We start from the raw sequence: 19,784 nt of genomic DNA on the forward strand, positions 1-19,784 counted from the left end.
TAGGCTGGACCACTGTTACATGGGACTAACACTGAAAAAATAAATGTTGGTGTTTGTTTCGTTTTACCGACTATAAGGTTAGTCCTATAATATAATAGCAAGCGAGCCTGTTAACCAAATACCGGGCATGCGATGAAATGGCTGATTAATGTATGTTATTTTTTAACCCCCGACGCAGGAGGGCCGACCCACCAACGACCCCCGAGGGGTGTTATAAGTTTGACGTGTCTGTGTGTGTGTGTGTCTGTCTGTCTGTGGCATCATAACTCCTGAACGGATGGAGTAATTTCAATTTAGTTTTTTTGTATTAAAGGTTTCTTATGTGCTAGTGTTCTTAGATATGTTTGATGAAAATCGGTTGAGCTGTTAAAAAGTCGTAGGGAGTGAAAGTGAAGGGAGTAGAGGAAATTTACTCGCATGGGATCTCAAATAGCTTCGTATGATGAGTAAGTTGGTGGAGGGAAAATTAGAACGGCTTAACCTTATAGTTATGTCTATAATCATTTTGGTTTTATCAATACGATCAAAATTGACAAAGTATTTTGGATCACCTTAACAGTGGCTCGATTCTCTACCGCTATCGACTACGGACAACCGGCTATCTATCGAAAAAAATTGTATGAAAATCTTACTGGCGTCGTTGGGACTATTTTGGTTTAATAGTTATTTTGGCAGTACATTTTAAATGTAAAATGTTCTATACTCGACGGTACCAACCGACTTTGAGGCGCCCATAGCCAGTAGCGCTCATCGGTCGGTAGACAATCTGTGGGTTAAGTAACCGCGGGCGCTAATAACCTAACAAACCTCAGCATAGACAGCATCAAGAAATACTTGGTGCTTTCACAGGACACTACGGCACGAACTATATGCTAAGTAAGATAGGAGCCATAGATGCCCCAAAACGCAGGCACTGCAATGAAGAAGCAGAAACCATGAAACACATACTGTGCGAGTGTGATGCTTTAGGAAGGAAAATTATGGATCTTCTAGGATGCGGTTACCCTAAACCAGAAGACTACAGGCTGCTTCCGGTGGGGTGCATAGCAAAACTGTTAAGTTTTGCCCTGCCCCCCAACGTCTAGAGTAGCAAAGGAGGGGGTGATACAAAGGATCAGGAATGGTCGAAGTGTCAGCCAGGCATTAACTGGCACCTCCACCCCTAAGATAAGATAAGATAAGATAAGAACCGCGGGCGCGGTCATTTTATAGATGTGTGCCTGCATTGTGGTATTTGTACGGGGCGTTTTCATGCTTCGGAGGGCACGTAAAAAGTCGATCCCGGTTGTTATCTACTAAGATAACAGTCGTTAAGCTATGTCATGGGTCGTTCGGGCGGCTTGAAAAAGTTTGACACTAGGTTGACATCTAACCATACGATAAGAAGAAGAAGAAGTGCCGACTGTAGAGAATCGCGCTACTGTCAAGTGCCAATTTTTTCGTTTACCCAGTCAAATATTCAGTTGACCACAATGTAAACCCTTAGCGAAATGTGCGGTCCCTAAAGTTTAAGTCTTTGTACAACGACTTACTATGCCGATGATACACTGTTTCTCGAATTAACCTGTGCTTAAACAGTTGACAGGTTAAGCAATCAAAGTCAATTGGTTTTGGGTGAGATATATATGATCATTGAAGATTATTTCTTACCTTTTAAGTTTTCGAGATATATCATTATGTCGGTTAGAAAAATTCCAGATTCCCAGTAATTGAAACAACTGCTTGTTTCAATTACTGGGAATCTGGAATATTTCTTTCTCGACGGTTTCAAGACATAGTATTTGATAACTATCAATTTGAATGACTAATAAAATAAACTCATAACTTTTAATTTGACAATTTATTAAAATAACTCAAAGCAATGCTCCAGTAGTCTAGAAGGGCCATGAAGAGCCAGTCCGCAGTCCGTAGATACCAGATCTGAAATGTACAAAAATAATAATTACTACGCGTTAAATACCTCACATCATTTCAAACATTTTTGTCTAGAATGACCTAGTGTTAGATCGTCAAGATGTATCTATGTAACGTGGGATAATTGTTTTGCTGATAAATTATACATTACTTTAAAAAAAACTAAAAATATTATTTTAAGTTTGCGTACCCTCTCTTGCCAATGACGCCGTTACCCATTCTGTGCTGATTGCCTGTGCACTGGTTATTGGTAGCTTGGTTAATGTTAGAACACAATCTGCCGACGAAGTGGTTGGTACGAACACTGGAAGCAAATAGATCTGGTGCACGGCTGTGAGAGCAAGGGCTGACCCAGCAACCAGGCTGGGGGTTTCTTCCTCCATTGGGGTAGAAGTCAGCGTCAGCAATACGGTCGAAGATACCGAGAGCACCACCATCGGTGTGAATAGCTTCCACATAGACACCGTCGTTGCGGTTCAGAGCACGAGAGTTTCCTCCCCACTGGGGACCAGCAGGATCCAAACCTGCAATAATCGTGGGCAATTTAAGCATTTTTTTCATTTGCAGAAGGTACTAAACCAGGAGAATTAGATTCGCAGCTATCCAGCGGCCAGAAAGTGAAGTGCAACGTTTAAATTGTTAAAAATAAGTTAGTCAATTTCGCACGCACCTGTGATACGACCGGGACGTCTTCCAGCTTGACGGCCGGCGTTACCGACTACATGAGCACCCAAACTGAAGCCAACCAAGTGCATTTGGTTCCAGTTACCGCCAGCGTTGTTGACGAGCCACACTAAGAAGTTGCCAAGATGCTGACCCACGCTTGGGACGCCATTGACAGCAGTTGTGTAGAGAAGTGAATTGGCTAACCTATGCCAGTCTACAACGATAACGTTACAATCCTGAACTGCGAGGAAAGCAGAAGTAATGGCAGGGTTCATGGGAGAGTTTCCATTGCTGTTATATCCGTGAACGACGACCTTGGTGGGGCGGTTGGCGCGGTAGTTGGAGTTGCGGACTGAGTTAATGTTTCCGTTGACGAGGACTTGCCTGTTGTTCTGGTTTTGCCTATCAAAATATTACATGAAACAAATTTAATAAGAACTTGTTAAAATACTAAAACAATGTTGGAACTTATAAATTGACTGTTATAAAAACTACCTGGTGAAAAGCCAATACTGATTGTCGGCACCATTTCTCGCTTCCAAGAGATCCTCTTCTGGCGCAGTCTCTTGCAAGTCTACTAGACGAGGAACACCCTCACCATCAGGCATCCAGATGTAGCGACTCTCACCCTCCACATAGTGGCTATTGTCCCCAGGGACAGTGGGGATAGCGCCACCAGCGCACACTGAGAAAGACGAATAATTAATTATAATTGTTTGAACTAAGCTGGTAAACAATCTACATATTTAAAATGGTACTATGAAATATATCAAAAATAAACGTTATGAATAAATAAGTTTACGATGTGAATAAACTCACACGCAGTCACTGCTGCCAAAACTACCAAAATCTTCATTACTAATGCTTTTGGTTAAGCAGCAGCACTGCAGTACATATATATATGACTACGTTTTATCGTAATTACCGTAAAAGCGCAGATGAAGAGATAACAGATTACAACATTAAAGTCGCAGTGTTTTATTGAGGATTCCGTAGCGAATAAATTGATTTCATTTACCGTTCTGATGTAATGTTACTCTCTAATTTCTGTATTTTGTTAAAGTTAATTCCACCTGCTTCATTCTGGGTTAAGTGAATGAAACGTAAGTTGAGTCAAAAATCGGTCCGAGACAACCATGATTAAAGTAATTCCATGCTTTGCGAATGTTGTGATAATTTGTTTTGATTACTCTACGGGGATTATCGGTGTGGGAACAAAAACCGACTTCAAACAAAAATATTTCTTAACAAACTAAAACGTCAAAAATAATAATATTTGTAACTACATAATATAATGCAGTTACAAATATTGTTATTTCTGGAGTTGGTGTCAGCCGGGGTAAGTTTGTAAGTAAGAACTACTTACATACCAATGCAATTACCTAGCTATGCACGCGAGGGGAGTCAGACACGCTTACTTTTGCTTTATAGGTTACCTTAACGTTTCGTTGGCTGACACCGACTCCAAAAATACCAATAATTGTAACTGCGTTATATAATGTAGATACAATTTTTTTTTTTGACTTTTTAGTTTGCTTAAATGCAAAGTTTAATGGTTTTATCTATGTTAAAGACAGAATTCCGTAGAATTTTTCATCCCCTATTTCAACTTTTTCCAATCTTTTCTTCTCGATATAAAGTGTTGGGCGAACGTGACCGATATATCAAATGCTTAAATACAAAGTTTCATTGTTTTATCTCTGTAATTGATGACCTTTCATAAAAACTTTCATCCAAAACTTTCGCAAGCAAACGACTAAGAACTGCTGGGACAAGACTTCTGATGTACCTAATATTAAAGTCGCAAAGTCAGTAATACTGGTGTCTAGTGCAGTGAAGACGGCATACATTTCACCTCGTAATATACACTAATAGTGTAGCCGTTAAAGTCGTTTTAAAATGTCCACTTTAATGCAATGGAGGACTACTTGGCCCGGGGACGTAGCTTTCGCGGACAAATCCCTACCAAACACACAAGCTAAGATAATTTACCTGCTTCTGCACGTTTATTACCTGAAAGCTTAAAAAAGCTTGAGTGACTTTGTCACGGCTCTTTGTATTAGTATGTGTGTCTTCCTGATTGAATCAACAATTTGGTATTTTACTGTACTTTGAAATTATCCTCAAGTGAAATATTTACTACCATTTGTTTATTGTTGTGTTATCAAATAAAAATTTACTTTTTAATATCCTTGTTAAAAATGTTTGTCTATTGTTTGATGTTTTATTGAACCCAAACATATTATTTGTCACAATAAATAACCCAATCTGTTATACGTGTCAAACAAATTGTCATTTAATCAATTAAGATTAGCGTTGTCATGATTGTCAAATATATTTTTCAAACAGGTGTGTTTACTGCAAATATTGGCCAACAACGTTGCTTGGTATGTAGAAGTATTTTGTTCAGACACTCTGTTGATTAAAGGCAAAAATTTTAATATTATAATGTAACGGGTCTTAATCGCGATTGAAAATTAAAGGTCAGAATACCTTATAATATATGTTCACCCGACGTTTCGATCGCATTACAACGACCGTGGTCACGAGCTGACTGATGTGGCTGCTAAGCGTCGTCTCCTTGCGGCCCGAGTTTCGATGCCTACACTCACCCCTCAAGTCATGACAGTTTAAAATCGTTAATTGCAAAATTTTAGCCTGGAATAATTATGTTTAATTATGTTATGGATTATGGATAGATGTCGGACAACGTATGCGATGGATAAAGTGAAAGCAAAACTTTTAAAATATTTGTTAATTTTTAATTGTAATGATGATAAGCTAATCGGAACTTATTCAGAGCTGGTGAATCCATAGGTAATGCCACACTACGATTGAATCCAAACCTTCATCTTCGTCCGCGCTAAAAGGTTTACCGTAGTGAAAAGAATCTAGGTTAATTTCAGTTCAAACAGTCGAAAATCTAAAATAATTTTAAAACCTTTCGCACTCCGTTCATTCCATTTGATTAAATAGGGTGCGAAAGTTAGCCACCCTTAGGGGTGAAATTTATCAAAATCCTTTCTTAGGAATTGTCTAGTCATAGTAGCTTTATGCACACAAAGTCTCAGCCCGATCGTTTCAAAATTGACAAAGTTTCACACAAACTTTCATCTCCTATTTTATCCCCTTGGGGTTAGAATTGACCAAAATCCTTTTTTAGCGGCTGAGTGGTTCATTTTTGCATAACCACGGACAATTTTTCTTAATGGAAGCCCGAAGTATCGTAACATATGGCATTAGGTTCACCCACTATTACATGGGAAAATGACTAAATGTTGGTGTGTGTGGGTGTAGGCAGAGTTGTATAAAATACTCCTACGTTTTGCCGATTATAAAGTTAGCCCCATATAAAAGGAAGTGAGCCTATTGCCAAACACCGGGCCCATTAACAATCTACTGTTAACAAATATTATAATGTAAATTAGAAAAGAACATACTTTATCTTTGTTTGAAGAAAAATAATAGGTATTAGTGTAGAAAGAATACGAGCAAATGATGTCATAAATTTAATTGTAAATTTTCCTTGTGATCAAATGGCTGATTAGTGTATGTTATTTTTGTCCGTTATCATTTTAGTTTCATCAATACGTACAAAAAGAATTGTAATAATATTTTGGATCACCTAACAGTAGCTCGATTCTCTACGTCTCGGGGACTATTTTGGTTTTAAAGTTATTTTGGCAGTACATTTCAAACGTCAAATGTTTCAATACTCGACAGTACCGACTGTAGAGAATTGCGCTACTGTCAAGTGTTAATATTTTTCGTTACTTAGTCAAATACTCTATTGACCGCTACGTAAGTCTTTAGCCAAATGTGCCGCCCCTAATTAAAGTTTAAATGTTTATCCACGTTGACACGCGCACGTGGTGGGCGCGGTCACGCAATATCAAACACTAGCTGACCTGCGCAACTTCGCTTGCGTCACATACGAGTAAGAGAGAATGGGTCAGAATTTTCCCCGTTTTTGTAACACTTTTTACTGTTACTCTGCTTCTATTGGTCGTAGCGTGATGATATACAGCCTATAGCCTTTCTCGATAAATGAGCTATCTAACACTGAAAGAATTTTTCAAGTCGGACCAGTAGTTAATGAGATTAGCGCGTTCAAACAAACAAACTCTCCAGCTTTATATTCTTAGTATATGTAGATATAGCGTTATACCGAAGTATTCACGTACAAACCGTACGTGCGATGTAAGTAGCGGGCAAGCTAGTGACTGTCGCGCGCGCCGCGCTCGCGGTATGTCAAATGCGTGAGATGTTTGTGAGTGTTCACGTCGAACTAGCGGAGACGGGCGCGACTTTTAACCAGTTTGAGCTTGTCGCTAGATACAAACGACTGGCGGCCAATGTGAACACAAAATCGCCACGTCCCCGCGCTCGCGACCGCTAACGCGCCCGCGCGTTTTACCTCAACAATGTTTACGTGAACAACAAGTCTTTTAATGGCGACTTACTAGGCGCAATAGTTGATATATTGTTTCTTATACTAATCTGCGCTTAAGCAGTTGAAGGGTTAAGCAATCAAAATCTATTGATTTTGGATGAAAAAATATAGGTACGATTATGAAAGACTTTTTCTTATCTTTATCATTTTCGAGATATATCTTTATGTCGGTTTGCAACTGTTTCAATTACTGGGAATCATTCCGTTTACTTTTTTTTTTCTCGGTGGTTTAAGGATATCTTTCAATTAAACTAATAAAATAAATTCATTACTGTAAATTTTACAATTTATTATAATAACACAAATCGATGCTCCAGTAGTTTAGAAAGGCCATGAAGAGCCAGTCCGCAGTCCGTAGATACCAGATCTGAAATGTACAAAAATAATAAGTTGTAAGCGTTAAATACCTCACATCATTTCAAACATTTTTGTGCAAAAATTTCCTAGTGTTAGATCATACACCATGTATCTGTATAATGTGGGATAATTGTTTTGCAAATTAATTAAGTATCATTACTTAAAAAAAAAACTAAAAAAATAATATTTCAAGTTTGCTTACCCTCTCTTGCCAATGATGCCGTTACCCATTCTGAGCTGATTGCCAGTGCACTGGTTATTACTAGCTTGATTAATGTTAGAACACAATCTGCCGATGAAGTGGTTAGTACGGACACTGGAAGCAAATAGATCTGGTGCACGGCTGTGAGAGCAAGTGCTGACCCAGCAACCAGGCTGGGGGTTTCTTCCTCCGTTGGGGTAGAAGTCAGCGTCAGCAATACGATCGAAAATACCAAGAAGACCACCATCGGTGTGAATGACTTCCACATAGACACCGTCGTTGCGGTTCAGAGCACGAGAGTTTCCACCCCACTGGGGACCAGCAGGATCCAAACCTGCAATAAGTGTGGGCAATTTAAGCATTTTTTTCATTTGCAGAAGGTACTAAATCAGGAGAACTTGTTTCGTAGCTATCCAGCGGCCAGAAAGTGAAGTGCAACGTTTAAATTGTTAAAAATAAGTTAGTCAATCTCGCACGCACCTGTGATACGACCGGGACGTCTTCCAGCTTGACGGCCGGCGTTACCGACTACATGAGCACCCAAACTGAAGCCAACCAAGTGCATTTGGTTCCAGTTACCACCAACGTTGTTGACAAGCCACACTAAGAAGTTGCCAAGATGCTGACCCACGCTAGGGACACCGTTGACTGCGATCGTGTAGGCACCATTAGCTAATCTATTCCAGTCTACAACGATAACGTTACAGTCCTGAACTGCGAGGAAGGCAGAAGTGATAGCTGGGTTCATGGCAGAGTTTCCATTGCTGTTCCATCCATGAACGACGACCTTGGTGGGACGGTTGGCGCGGTAGTTGGAGTTGCGGACTGAATTAATATTGCCGTTGACGAGGACTTGTCTGCTGTTCTGGTTTTGCCTGAAAATTTGTACATAAAATAAGTATAATGGTAAGATCCTTTATGAACTATTATGGAAAATCTGTTTGGATAATAACCTGGTGAAGAGCCAGTACTGATTGTTGGCACCATTTCTAGCTTCCAAGAGGTCCTCTTCTGGCGCAGTCTCTTGCAAGTCTACCAGATGAGGAACACCCTCACCATCAGGCATCCATACGTAGCGGCTTTCACCCTCCACATAGTGGCTATTGTCACCAGGGATACTGGGGATAGCGCTACCAGCGCACACTGTAAATCATGAATTATAGAATAAATAACGTTTTCCCTTCTAAGCACAGGTCTCTTAGCTAAACCGGAAAAGTTCGGTGCAATGTACCAATTACCATTCTGACCTAAGTGCCCGACTTTGATCAGAATGGTTTAAGCTTTCGAGAATTATGAAATATGTTCTTAAATTTTATTTACACCGATCAAAATAGGCCTTCGGCTGGCACTTTTTGAGGGTCTGAAATGGTCGCAGTGCTCGGCTATTCGTGGTTTGGATGAATATAGAAAATTGAAACTTCTTGCAAAATTTAAGTTACAATGGGAAGAAACGTTTAACTGGTGAGTATAATTCGTTTGGTTAACGAAAATAAACTTACGCGCTGTCACAGCGGCCAAAACTACCAAAAGCTTCATAACTATGGTTTTTCAGTTTGAAGAACAAATTCAGCCACTGCACTGGGGTATATATGTCTATGTTTTATCGTAATTACTGTGCCAAAATACGTAATATGTTCTATAGATAACATATTTTTTATTCTAAATGTTAATATTGGGGTTCCGTAGAAAAACACTAATGTTCGTGCGAATTGGAAATGGTTTTTAATCCCCGACGCAAAAAGAGGGGTGTTATAAGTTTGACGTGTCTGTCATCATAACTCACGAATGGATGCAGATTTTTTCTTGCGATGCATTAAGCTCCTGGAGAGAATATTTAAGTTTATTTTCATGTCTTCATCCGATTAGCTAATTTTAATGTAGTGGATATCATTAGGAAAAAAAATCATATGATGTAAAAAACAATTTCAAAGCAAAATTAGGAAGCGTTTACTGTATACGCTATACAGGATGGAAATAAATTATGGACCATACCAGTTATAGCTGCATCCAAAGATTTGCGATAAATGTGCACTTAACCAGTTATTGAGCACATTAATTTTTTTTAAGGGCAAGGGTCTCCTCCCAAACCACAGGGTGGGGTTTGGCCTTGAGTCCACCACGCTAGCCAACTGCGGATTGGGAACTTTGCATGCCCTCAATAAATGTATTAAAAAAAAATTTGGCCTGCAAGGTTTGTTTATTTTTCATTCAAATTTAAAGGAATAAAAATATATTTATTATAGCATATATTATCATCCATTAGGGCAGGTGATAACAGTGAAAGAGCAATAACAGATTATGATCTATGTTATATCTTAAGACTGAGTAAGACTCTAAAAACCTAATTTTGCTACATAAAATAATGTAGTTATTTGTAAAAGTACATTTATTTTTTATTTTATCAGGCAGGATCCAGTTGTCCAACAATATTTAGTACTTATCTCATGTAGTCTCTCTGTTCTAACCCCCGGTTTCTGAGTACATTTAGCGGTAGTATATCTATTCAATAGCGTTTTTTTATATGAGTTTAAACGCTATTGAATAGATAAACCGCTAAATGTACCTCAGAAACGGGGGGTAAGTCGTGTGCATAATATGTATTTTTAGACATAATATGCACAGATTGCACAGTTGCACACGGTTATGAGATTTAGAAAAGATTGTTACATAGCCGTGTGAATGAAATTAAAAAGATTGAGATCATTAGACCCCTGAATGCGCTTTGAGATTACCAAGTTAGCTCTCCTTTACATCGTTACTGAGAGAGTGAGAGAGAGAGAGTTTTTTCGTACTTTTTATGCCTTAATTATCTTTTTTTGATTACATATTCTATTTCAATCATACATTATGGTTGGAAAAATGTCAGGAAATAAGGATTCCCCGTTTTTAGTTTATCGAAAAGCTTAACAGTATTACAAAAATAATAATACTTATTAATAGGGGTATTAATAACAATGGATCCCTTTCAGATGCAAGTGCAGATAACGTTACGTCGATGATGAACTGTTTCGCGTATCGTCAAAATAACAATTATCTTAATCAATTATGATAATGTTATTACAAAAATCAGTGTCATGACATGTCTTTCAAATTTCTGATTGTTTTTCAAGTTAATCTTTGACGTTCATTGCTAACATTCCAAAGTGTCAAAAATATCTGATTGATTGCCACCCAAGCTGACTTCCGAGGATATTTTTTATCGGAGCATTAAAATTCAGCTGGAACTGTTTCATTGCAATATCTGTATTTATTGGCAATTGACCTTTCCAGCATTTTGTTTTTTTAAATAATTATTTTTTTTTTTTTTTTTTTTTTTTTTTTTTTATTAGCCCCTTATGTGTCCCACTGCTGGGCAAAGGCCTCCCCTCTTTCCTTCCAAATCCGTCTGTCCTGTGCCAAGCTCCGCCACGATGGACCCGCAAATGCCGTTAAATCATCATGCCACCTTCGTCGTGGTCGGCCTCGACAGCGATGTCCATCGTGTGGTGTCCACTCTGTCACCAGCCTCGCCCATCTCTCCGGATGCATGCGCGAAACATGGCCAGCCCACTCCCACTTCAATTTAGCGGTTTTTCGTCCTACATCCGTCACTTGAGTAATAGAGCGCAAGGTGGTGTTACTAACGCGATCGTTACGCCGAATATGAAGCATGCTACGTTCCATTGCACGCTGACAGATCTTGATGCTGGACTTCTGCTGTTCGGTGAGTGACCACGTTTGAGCACCGTAGGTTAGGACGGGCAGGATGCACATGTCGATGAGTCTTCGTTTAAGAGTAATCGGCAGATCACCCTTTAGGTGTTCTTTTAGGGCCCAGAAGCTCTTCCACGCATTTTGAATTCGTCTTTCGACCTCTTTGTCTTGCCGGTTATTAAACGAGACTATCTGGCCCAAGTACGTGTACTCATCTACATACTGTAACACCTGCCCGTCTACCTCGACCCTACGTTTCGTGCTATTTGTCATGAGTTGTGTTTTTGACCTGTTCATCGAAAGCCCAACATCAAGACTCGCAGCGCTTAGGTCTCGGAGCATTGCTTCGAGTTCTGTGGCGGATGTAGAAAATAAAACAATATCGTCGGCAAAGCGAAGGTTGTTAAGTTTTTTGTCGCCGATGTCAATGCCGCAATATTGCCATGTGTCGGGTAAGCTGTTAAAAACCTCCTGAAGCACGCTTGTGAATAACTTTGGTGAGAGTGGGTCACCCTGCTTCACGCCTCGTCTTATTTTGAAATTAGGTCCTGACTGTTGTAATTTTAAATTTGCTGTACTATTTTCATAGATTCTTTGAAGAAGATCGATATAGGTGTGGGGAATATTCTGGTTTTCTAAAGCTCTTATTACCGAACTGTGAGAAACGCTGTCGAAAGCTTTTGAATAATCGACAAAAGCCAAGTATAGCGGTTTGTTGTATTCATTGTGTTTTTCTATGATTTGATTGACTGTATGAAGGTGGTCTGTGGTAGAAAAGTGAGGTCGGAAGCCGGCTTGTTCAGGGGGTTGATGAAGATCCAGAGAAGGGGCAATACGAGCCTCGATGATTTTGATGAACAGTTTGTATATATGGGGTATGAGACTTATGGGCCGGTAATTGCCTATATCTGATTTGTCGCCCTTTTTGTGTAGCAAAATTATATTAGAATGGCACATGGTGGTTGGAATTTCACCCGTTCTTAAAATATTATTAAATAATGAAGTGAGTTGTGGTAGTAGAACATTCTTCCCCAGCTTAAGAATTTCTGACGTAACTCCATCTTCTCCTGGACTCTTATTGTTTTTCATTGTATTTAAAGCCTTCTGTATTTCGCTATCAGTGATAGGGTGTATAGAGTCTGGGCAATGTAAAGCTTTACTAAAACTAACTTGGCTGTTTGTTTCAGATTATTAACATTTTTAACCAACGTTCAATCACGCTTTAATTCCAATTGTTTAATACGAGAGAGTTCGAATTAACATTAGCTTGAATCAGACAACGAGCCTGTGTCTGAGAACAAAATATACACGTTTGCAATTATCATGTTCGTGAAATCTCCCGCGATCAAATTAGTAGTAATACACTTATTAATAAAATCTCTAAGTTGAATGTTTTGCTAATGGGATTAACGAAAACAAATAAAGCAATCAATAGTAGGCTTAGTTTCGTTCACGCCTATCGCTTATCAAGCATCGAGTGACATAATCACAATAGGAGCTCATCACGCATACAACATTAGCTCATAGCCACTATTATCACTATTGTTGTGTTAAGCTTTACGTGTTACTGATTGTGGTAGTCCACGTAATTAAATTGATTGCAATGTACTATGTTATGTTCACCATATTTATCATATCTATGTAGGTACACTATATTTGAGAAAATAAATTATTTGATTTGATTTGATTTGTTTTAATTGCTTGGGTAGTGAACTGAGAATGTCATTATGGTGACACTCTGAGTTATTTTGTTGAACTTGAACAGTACCGAATATCGCCATTAGTTGTCGCAATCAGTTCAGGCTATCACGTATCTCAGTTGACAACTATTTGAAAGCCACCATGCTGTACCTCGATTCTCTACCACTATCGACTACCGACAACCGGCTAGCTATCGAAAATTTGACATTTAGAATGTACTGCCAAAACATTTCCTACAACATTGTTTTATTTCTTAGATGTGTGTGTTTAAAAAGTTACGTCAAAGCAGCAATGTACTGATTAGTGACTATCAATCTGACGTTCACTAGTTGTCAATTGAGATACGTGATAAGCCCGCTGATCGTGATTGCAAAGTCTTTGATTCTTATTCTCAAAAGTATTTTAAAGAGAGTCAAAATTGCATTTAAAAACCTACATTATACATCAACCAATGTGAAGTCACTGAACTTAACTGAGTACCAACTATACCTACACAAATTGTAGATCGCAATCACATGAAGGTTGTTATTATTATATTGGCTATAAAAATATCTTTTGATTTTATGTTTCTATCTTAATAAATAAATATGAGAATTTTATGAATAAAATATGTTTTTTTATTTGACCTCTAATTAGGCTTCTATTTCGAATTCAATTTGTATCTATGACAATAAACGAGCTTATCATAAAATTGCAGCAAATAGGAGTATTGGCATATCAATATACTTACAGAGTGGAAAAAAATATTGGAGAGAAACTACTTTGGACATTAAATATCAATTAATTAATAAAAATAATTAACTGAAACAATAAGAAATACAACTGTGTACATAATTTTTTCACTCTATACTATCTAGGCAAAAGCTATTAATGCTTCATTTTGTCAGTATTGCTAGAACCTGGTTAAAATTATAGAGATCCTAAGATAGTCTTGTTTTTGTGTTTGCATGCGCGTCTTTTTCAGAATTATGTGCAATATCAATACATTTCTGAGTCAAGGACACCTTGCCACATTTAAGTGTCAATTAAATACTCAGATTCTTTATTATAGCTAAAGCATTTTTATTTTCGGTAGAGTTATTTACATTTTTCATTTTTAATCTAAGGTTCATATAAATAGCGGCGGTGTTGACACAAAAATATGCCTTTGTTGTAAATTCAGCTGGCATAAAATAAAACTCTTCAATAAAATTGCAATATAATCTTACAATAATTTATTAGAATAAGATTTAAAATGGTCTTCAATCCCGAGCGAAGGGCGGCACGGTGTTGGTCGAGAACACATAGATACCAGAAGCACTGTAAATAAATAACATATTTTTATTGATATGTTCATTCGATTACTGCCCTATATAAAACAGAGGAGACTTGTCCTCTAAAACAACACCTCTCTTTGAACAAAAGCCTTCCATCTACTAACTACTGCATGATAATCTACTATTTCGTATTTCTGTTAGTTAATGTTTTCTTTCAAGAGTATGAAATATTTTAACTCTATTATTAAATAACAACAATAAGCTGTGTAGCTTGGCGAGGAGAATACATGTAAAACATTATTTTGTACTATTATATGAATAAATGATTAAAAAAAAAAAGACAATACACGTAATATTATGTGTAATAAAATCTTACCCAGACTTATCACTGAGTCCACCGAAGACAGCATCCCTCGCACCAGTGCATTCCATAGCGATGGCATTTTCATAAGAATCGCACTTGGTGCCTACGAAACGGTTGCCGCCGTCCTGTGTCTGACGAATAGATTCAGCGTAGAAGGCGTAGGCGTAAGTGTATGAGCAATCGACGTTAGCGCCACAACCGTTCTGAGCTGAACCACCGTTGGGGTAGAAGTCGATGTCTCCGAGGGGATAGTCGTAGCCTCGGATGCCAGCAGTAGCGTGCAGGACCTCGACGATGTTGGCCGCGTCGGAGGAGAGGATTTGAGGGTGGTGGGTCCAGCCGTGCAGAGAAGGATCGATGGCTGGAATAAGAAATTTTACGAAATTCGTTTAAATATTTTTCTGCTATTATTTAAATCATAATGTGTGGGTTTTTAATTGCCCCAAAATGTAAATATGTCATGCTTGCTATAGTTTATTAAAACGGAATTACATCTCCTTGCATATAAGACAAATTATATTTTTTATTGTTGTAAAGTATAAGAGGTAATAAAGTGAATGCGTTAACTCACCGATGACGTGTGGGACTTGTCCGTTTATTCTCCTGGCGGCAATACCGGCGACGTGGGCACCAATGCCGATACCAACGATGCGGACCATGTTGGCGTTGTAGCCGAACTCAGCGATGAGGAGGTTGATGAACTGGGCGATCACTTCACCGCACTGGGGAGCGTTGGCCAGGCCTTGGGTATACATGCCGGAGCCTCGGCTCCAGTCCACGGCGAGCACGTTCACATCCTCCACATCCAAGTGCGCTGTAATGAAAATAACAATAATTATTAGTCTTATTATGTAGATGTATTTAATATTATGTTTCTTTGTTAAATATTAATTTAATGAACTTTGTATTTAATTGATATTTAGTTGATTGTTTATAAAGCCTTCAAAGAGCGAATCTTTTCGCTCTTATTCTCACGCATTCTTCACATTTGCCCGCATTGCATTGTAAGAGCAAAAACACATTTTGTAAGACCAAGAGTTTGTCATGAGTTTCAATTCAGTTTTCATTGAAAAGTAGTTATTTGTTAAAATTACCGCGAACAACAAAGGCGTTGAAGTTCCCGGCGACGGACTCGGCGTTGCTGTGGATGGTGATGACAGTGCGTTTGGATACGGAAAACGATGACGAGAGGATGGCGTTCACAGACGGTACCAGGGCCTCACTTTCCACCACGTTGTTTCTGCAAACATTTCACAAAGACTTATTAGTCAAGAAACCTTCCTAAAAAAATGTTTAATACTTTTATTGAGGACAGTGATAGCCGAGTGGTATAAGTTGACACCTCCCACGCAAGTGGTCGCAGGTTCGAATCCGAGGCAACACACCAATGACTTTTCGAAGTTATGTGTGTATTAGAAATAATTATCACTTGCTCTAACGGTAAAGGAAAACATCGTGAGGAAACCTTGCATGTGTAAAATTTGTTAAACACATTTATTGAGAGCATGCAAAGTCCCCAACCCGCACTTGGGTGAACTAAAGGCCTAACCCCTCCCTCATTACGGGAAGAGACCGTTGCCCAGCAGTGGGGCATTAATGGGTTACATTTATTTATTTATTAGACAAGTGTAACTAATGGCCACAGAGCCAATGTGGCCTGATCGGTAGTGTATCCGACTGCTGATCATAGTTCTCGAGTTCGATACCGTGGTCGGGGAAAATACTATTAGCCTCTTATACGTTACATTAGAATATTTCTCAATAGTAGATCGGATTTTGGTAACACGGGACTGACAGGCCTGCCTAGCACTAATAGCATAGTTGTGTTCTCTCTGAGAGGTTTTCATTGATTAAACTGCTAGACTGATTTTGATGTCATGGAGATAGTTCATCGAAGGACTATGGGATAAAATAGCTATGATTTATTTACTGTTAATACTTACTGAGTAAACAAGTGGAAGATGACATCATTGCTTCCCAACTCGAAGGTTGACACTGAAAAAACAAAGTGAGATTTATAGTGTTTTTTAAGAAAAATACGCGATATACTCAGTCAATAAATATTTAAGCTGTTAGAAGGTATGATTATTTTTTCAAGATTATTTTTTTATATATGGTAGCTATGAGGATGGATAAACAATAGGAAGTAAACTAAATAAGTAGTAATTGTAGCAAATTCTGTTTTCGGTCTACAAGTATTCCAGAGTCATTACTACTAAGTATTACAGACTAATAATATAAAGCTAAAGAGTTTGTTCATTGTTTCTACGCGCTAATTTGAGGAACTACTGATTCGTATCGGAAAAATCATTTTGTGTTGAATATTCCAATTATTTATTTATTTACTCACAACATCACGCTATGACGAATAGGAAAGCTGCACCAATAAAAGCGAAAAATGGGATGTGGAAACGGAAAAACTAAAGCCTACATGGATGGAGTCGCGGGCGCAAGTATATTATACTAGAGGCCGCCCGCGACTTCGTCCGCGTGGAAACCCTTCCCGTGTAAATTCCGATCCGTCGGGAACTCCGGGATAAAAAGCCTATGTGTGATTCTGGGTTTTCAGCTACCTATATACCAAATTGAATCGTAATCGGTTCAGTAATATTTGCGTGAAAGAGTAACAAACATCCATACATACGTACATACATTCTCACAAACTTTCGCATTTATAATATTAGTAGGATTTAATACAATAAACGATCCTTGAGATATGGACATTGAACAAGACCGGTAGCCAAATGCTACCTAATATTGAAGATAATGTAATCGCTGCGGATTACCAGTAGTTAATCCAAGATTATGGTATTTATGATATTATTGTAGAGTAAGATTACACATATAAATGCGGTACAAAAATAGAAATATAGGTAAATGTGGTGAGGATCGATTGAAAATCGACTTAAAATTTAAAATTTTAGTCAATTTACTAATATTTTAAAATGCCTCACTTCTTTTAGGACATTCAAATCATTAATTTCAAACTTACAAATTCAAACTATTAATCTCTACGGCTATTTGTTTTCTACGTCCCGTATGTTATCTCGTATAACGAAGGCTGATAGACTTTGCAAATTGGGTGCAATAGATTTGTGTATCTATATTTTTGAATACAGGGGATGATTAAATGCATTTTTTGTGTTTGTGGAGACTTCTGAGATTATGAAACACGAGACGATGGACCTTAATAAAAAGATGTTGACAGATGTTCTAACCACGCGGCCTTGAACACGAAACACTCGATTTACGATTCAGAGGTTCGGGTTCGATTTCCGGATTAAGTAATTATACAACGCTTTGTGGTTTCAACAATCTTCGTAGTTCAGAGTTCTGAGCGTATATGTTCTCGGGTCATATTTTATGGTCTAATTTTGTAAGGAATAAATACCTGCAACCGCCACGGAAAGAACAAGGGCACACTTCACCGCGAACATTTTGATCACTAACTGGTGTTACTGAATCAACAACGGATTTTATATTAATACTATTTATCAAAGATTACCCTTCTAGGAACAGGTAATCCAGTTATAGATAACTTAAATTTATATATTCTGCTGATATAAAGATTGTTTCCGTTTCTACTTGTATCAGTCAATTAAAAAAAACCCAGTCTTACTTGTTGATGTACGATAATGATTATTCATAATTTGGTATGTGTTATGGACCATGTAATTAATAGTGCTATCTACATAATGCCTGGGCAATTTCAATCGTTTGAAAATTAGGAAGTTATTAGACCATATTCTGTAATAACTAGTGATTTTTTTTCTCATTTATTGCCAAGCTATTTTTAGTACCAAATACTTGCCTTATGAGGATTTTTAAGTAGTCCAGGCTTCATCTTATCCTTATGAAAGTTTATTCAGAAGGACATTGCAGGATTTATATTTCTGAAAAGAGAGCTCCTGTCGGTTGGCTGCTGCTTACAATGTAATATTAATGATGTATTGTCTGCAGTTAAAAAAATAGTTACAAACGATAAACAGCAGGTCGATGCAGCTCAAAAGCTGAGATGAAAAACCCTTTTAAAAATAAAAAGGTTAAAAGCAAAACTTAGAGGTTTATCATCAACATAATCATCTTTAAAGTGAAAACCTCAGTTCTCTGTAGGAAAAATCAAGGTGTGCCTGTGTGAGTAATTAACAAATGCAGTGCATTCATTTATATTGCATATTCTAAAGTAGCAACAGCAATTACTATTTTTTCTCGAAACATTAAAAATGTTTTTCTAAAAATTAGAGATAGGTCCTATACATAATCGTCTATTAATGAATTCTACACAATCTTATCTGAGTTATCTTTGACAATCCTATTTTGACTATTTGATTAAATGAAAGAACAATAACCGCAGGTCATTTTAATAAAAATATCATAACGCTATTTAGCATTGACAAACTTACTAAGCCAAAAATAAAGTTAATAGAGATAGCATCTTGAACTTTCCAAATGCGTTATCAACGGAAGCTATTAAATGCAATAAACATGATTTATATCTTTTTTTTTGGAATTGTATAAGTAATTTCACGTATTTGGAAGTGTGATATAAATCTGTGATACGATTTAGAGATAATCTGATTGTGATATCGAATACTAAGTTACTATTAAAGTCGGAGTATTAGTAGTTTTGTTAATAAAAGATATTATCTGTCAATCAATATAGTGTGTTTTTTATTCATTCCACAGCACGCAAATATTTAAATAAAAAGTTAACTTTGAAATCATTTCATATTTTTTGTTTGCAAAGAATACATGAATAATATTTTTTTATATGTTCATACCAATCGACTTAAACCCATTTTAGGAACATTATAAAAAAGAAAGTAATGTATATGGAAAGCAGTTACTTTCATATTTTTTATAGATTTTATGGGAAGTTAACAAAAAAGGTAATCTTAAGTAAAATGACTTTTATTTTCATGCAAAATTAATTAGATTATTTTCCTGCACCTGCCTTTTTGCACTTGGGATTTTCCCGTATGACTCCATTAATAAAACACTCTGTATATTCATTGTTAAACATCAGCACAATTTTTGCACGCAACGTCAGTCTGAGAAATGGTTTGATGCAAGCGTCATAAAATCCCCTATACTACACTAACTGAAAGAAGATATAAAATAAATTTATTTTTCCTCAAAAAATTACGATGTTTTACCAACAGTGTCAGACCATTATCT

General features: G+C 37.5%; 3 protein-coding genes across 4 annotated transcripts in view; all 3 read right to left on the bottom strand.

Moving 5' to 3' along the window:
* LOC142972990 (pancreatic triacylglycerol lipase-like) overlaps positions 1-18,106 on the bottom strand; it is a 53,906-nt gene extending 35,800 nt beyond the window's left edge. The window contains exons 1-6 of one of the 2 annotated variants that reach the window (XM_076114480.1): positions 17,998-18,106; positions 16,550-16,601; positions 15,701-15,846; positions 15,178-15,420; positions 14,619-14,967; positions 14,230-14,285 (exon numbers count right to left, since the gene is read on the bottom strand). In XM_076114480.1, the coding sequence (XP_075970595.1) occupies positions 14,230-14,285; positions 14,619-14,967; positions 15,178-15,420; positions 15,701-15,846; positions 16,550-16,601; positions 17,998-18,043 (892 nt within the window). In that variant the 5' untranslated portion in view covers positions 18,044-18,106. Of the gene's footprint in view, positions 1-14,172; positions 14,286-14,618; positions 14,968-15,177; positions 15,421-15,700; positions 15,847-16,549; positions 16,602-17,997 lie in introns of those variants that run through there. The other variant, XM_076114468.1, reaches the window with a different exon arrangement.
* Positions 1,822-3,461, bottom strand: LOC142972922 (pancreatic triacylglycerol lipase-like). The gene is made up of 5 exons (XM_076114376.1): positions 3,400-3,461; positions 3,076-3,265; positions 2,585-2,982; positions 2,105-2,438; positions 1,822-1,920 (listed from the first exon to the last, which is right to left on the bottom strand). The coding sequence occupies exons 1-5, from the start codon at positions 3,434-3,436 to the stop codon at positions 1,875-1,877; spliced, it is 1,005 nt and encodes a 334-aa protein (XP_075970491.1). The 5' UTR covers positions 3,437-3,461; the 3' UTR covers positions 1,822-1,874.
* Positions 7,308-9,181, bottom strand: LOC142972929 (pancreatic triacylglycerol lipase-like). The gene is made up of 5 exons (XM_076114388.1): positions 9,092-9,181; positions 8,546-8,735; positions 8,073-8,467; positions 7,593-7,926; positions 7,308-7,400 (listed from the first exon to the last, which is right to left on the bottom strand). The coding sequence occupies exons 1-5, from the start codon at positions 9,126-9,128 to the stop codon at positions 7,355-7,357; spliced, it is 1,002 nt and encodes a 333-aa protein (XP_075970503.1). The 5' UTR covers positions 9,129-9,181; the 3' UTR covers positions 7,308-7,354.
* Positions 18,107-19,784: the final 1,678 nt, after the last annotated feature.

This window comes from Anticarsia gemmatalis, chromosome 1 (genome assembly GCF_050436995.1).
Source record: "Anticarsia gemmatalis isolate Benzon Research Colony breed Stoneville strain chromosome 1, ilAntGemm2 primary, whole genome shotgun sequence".
Lineage (NCBI taxonomy): Eukaryota > Metazoa > Arthropoda > Insecta > Lepidoptera > Erebidae > Anticarsia > Anticarsia gemmatalis.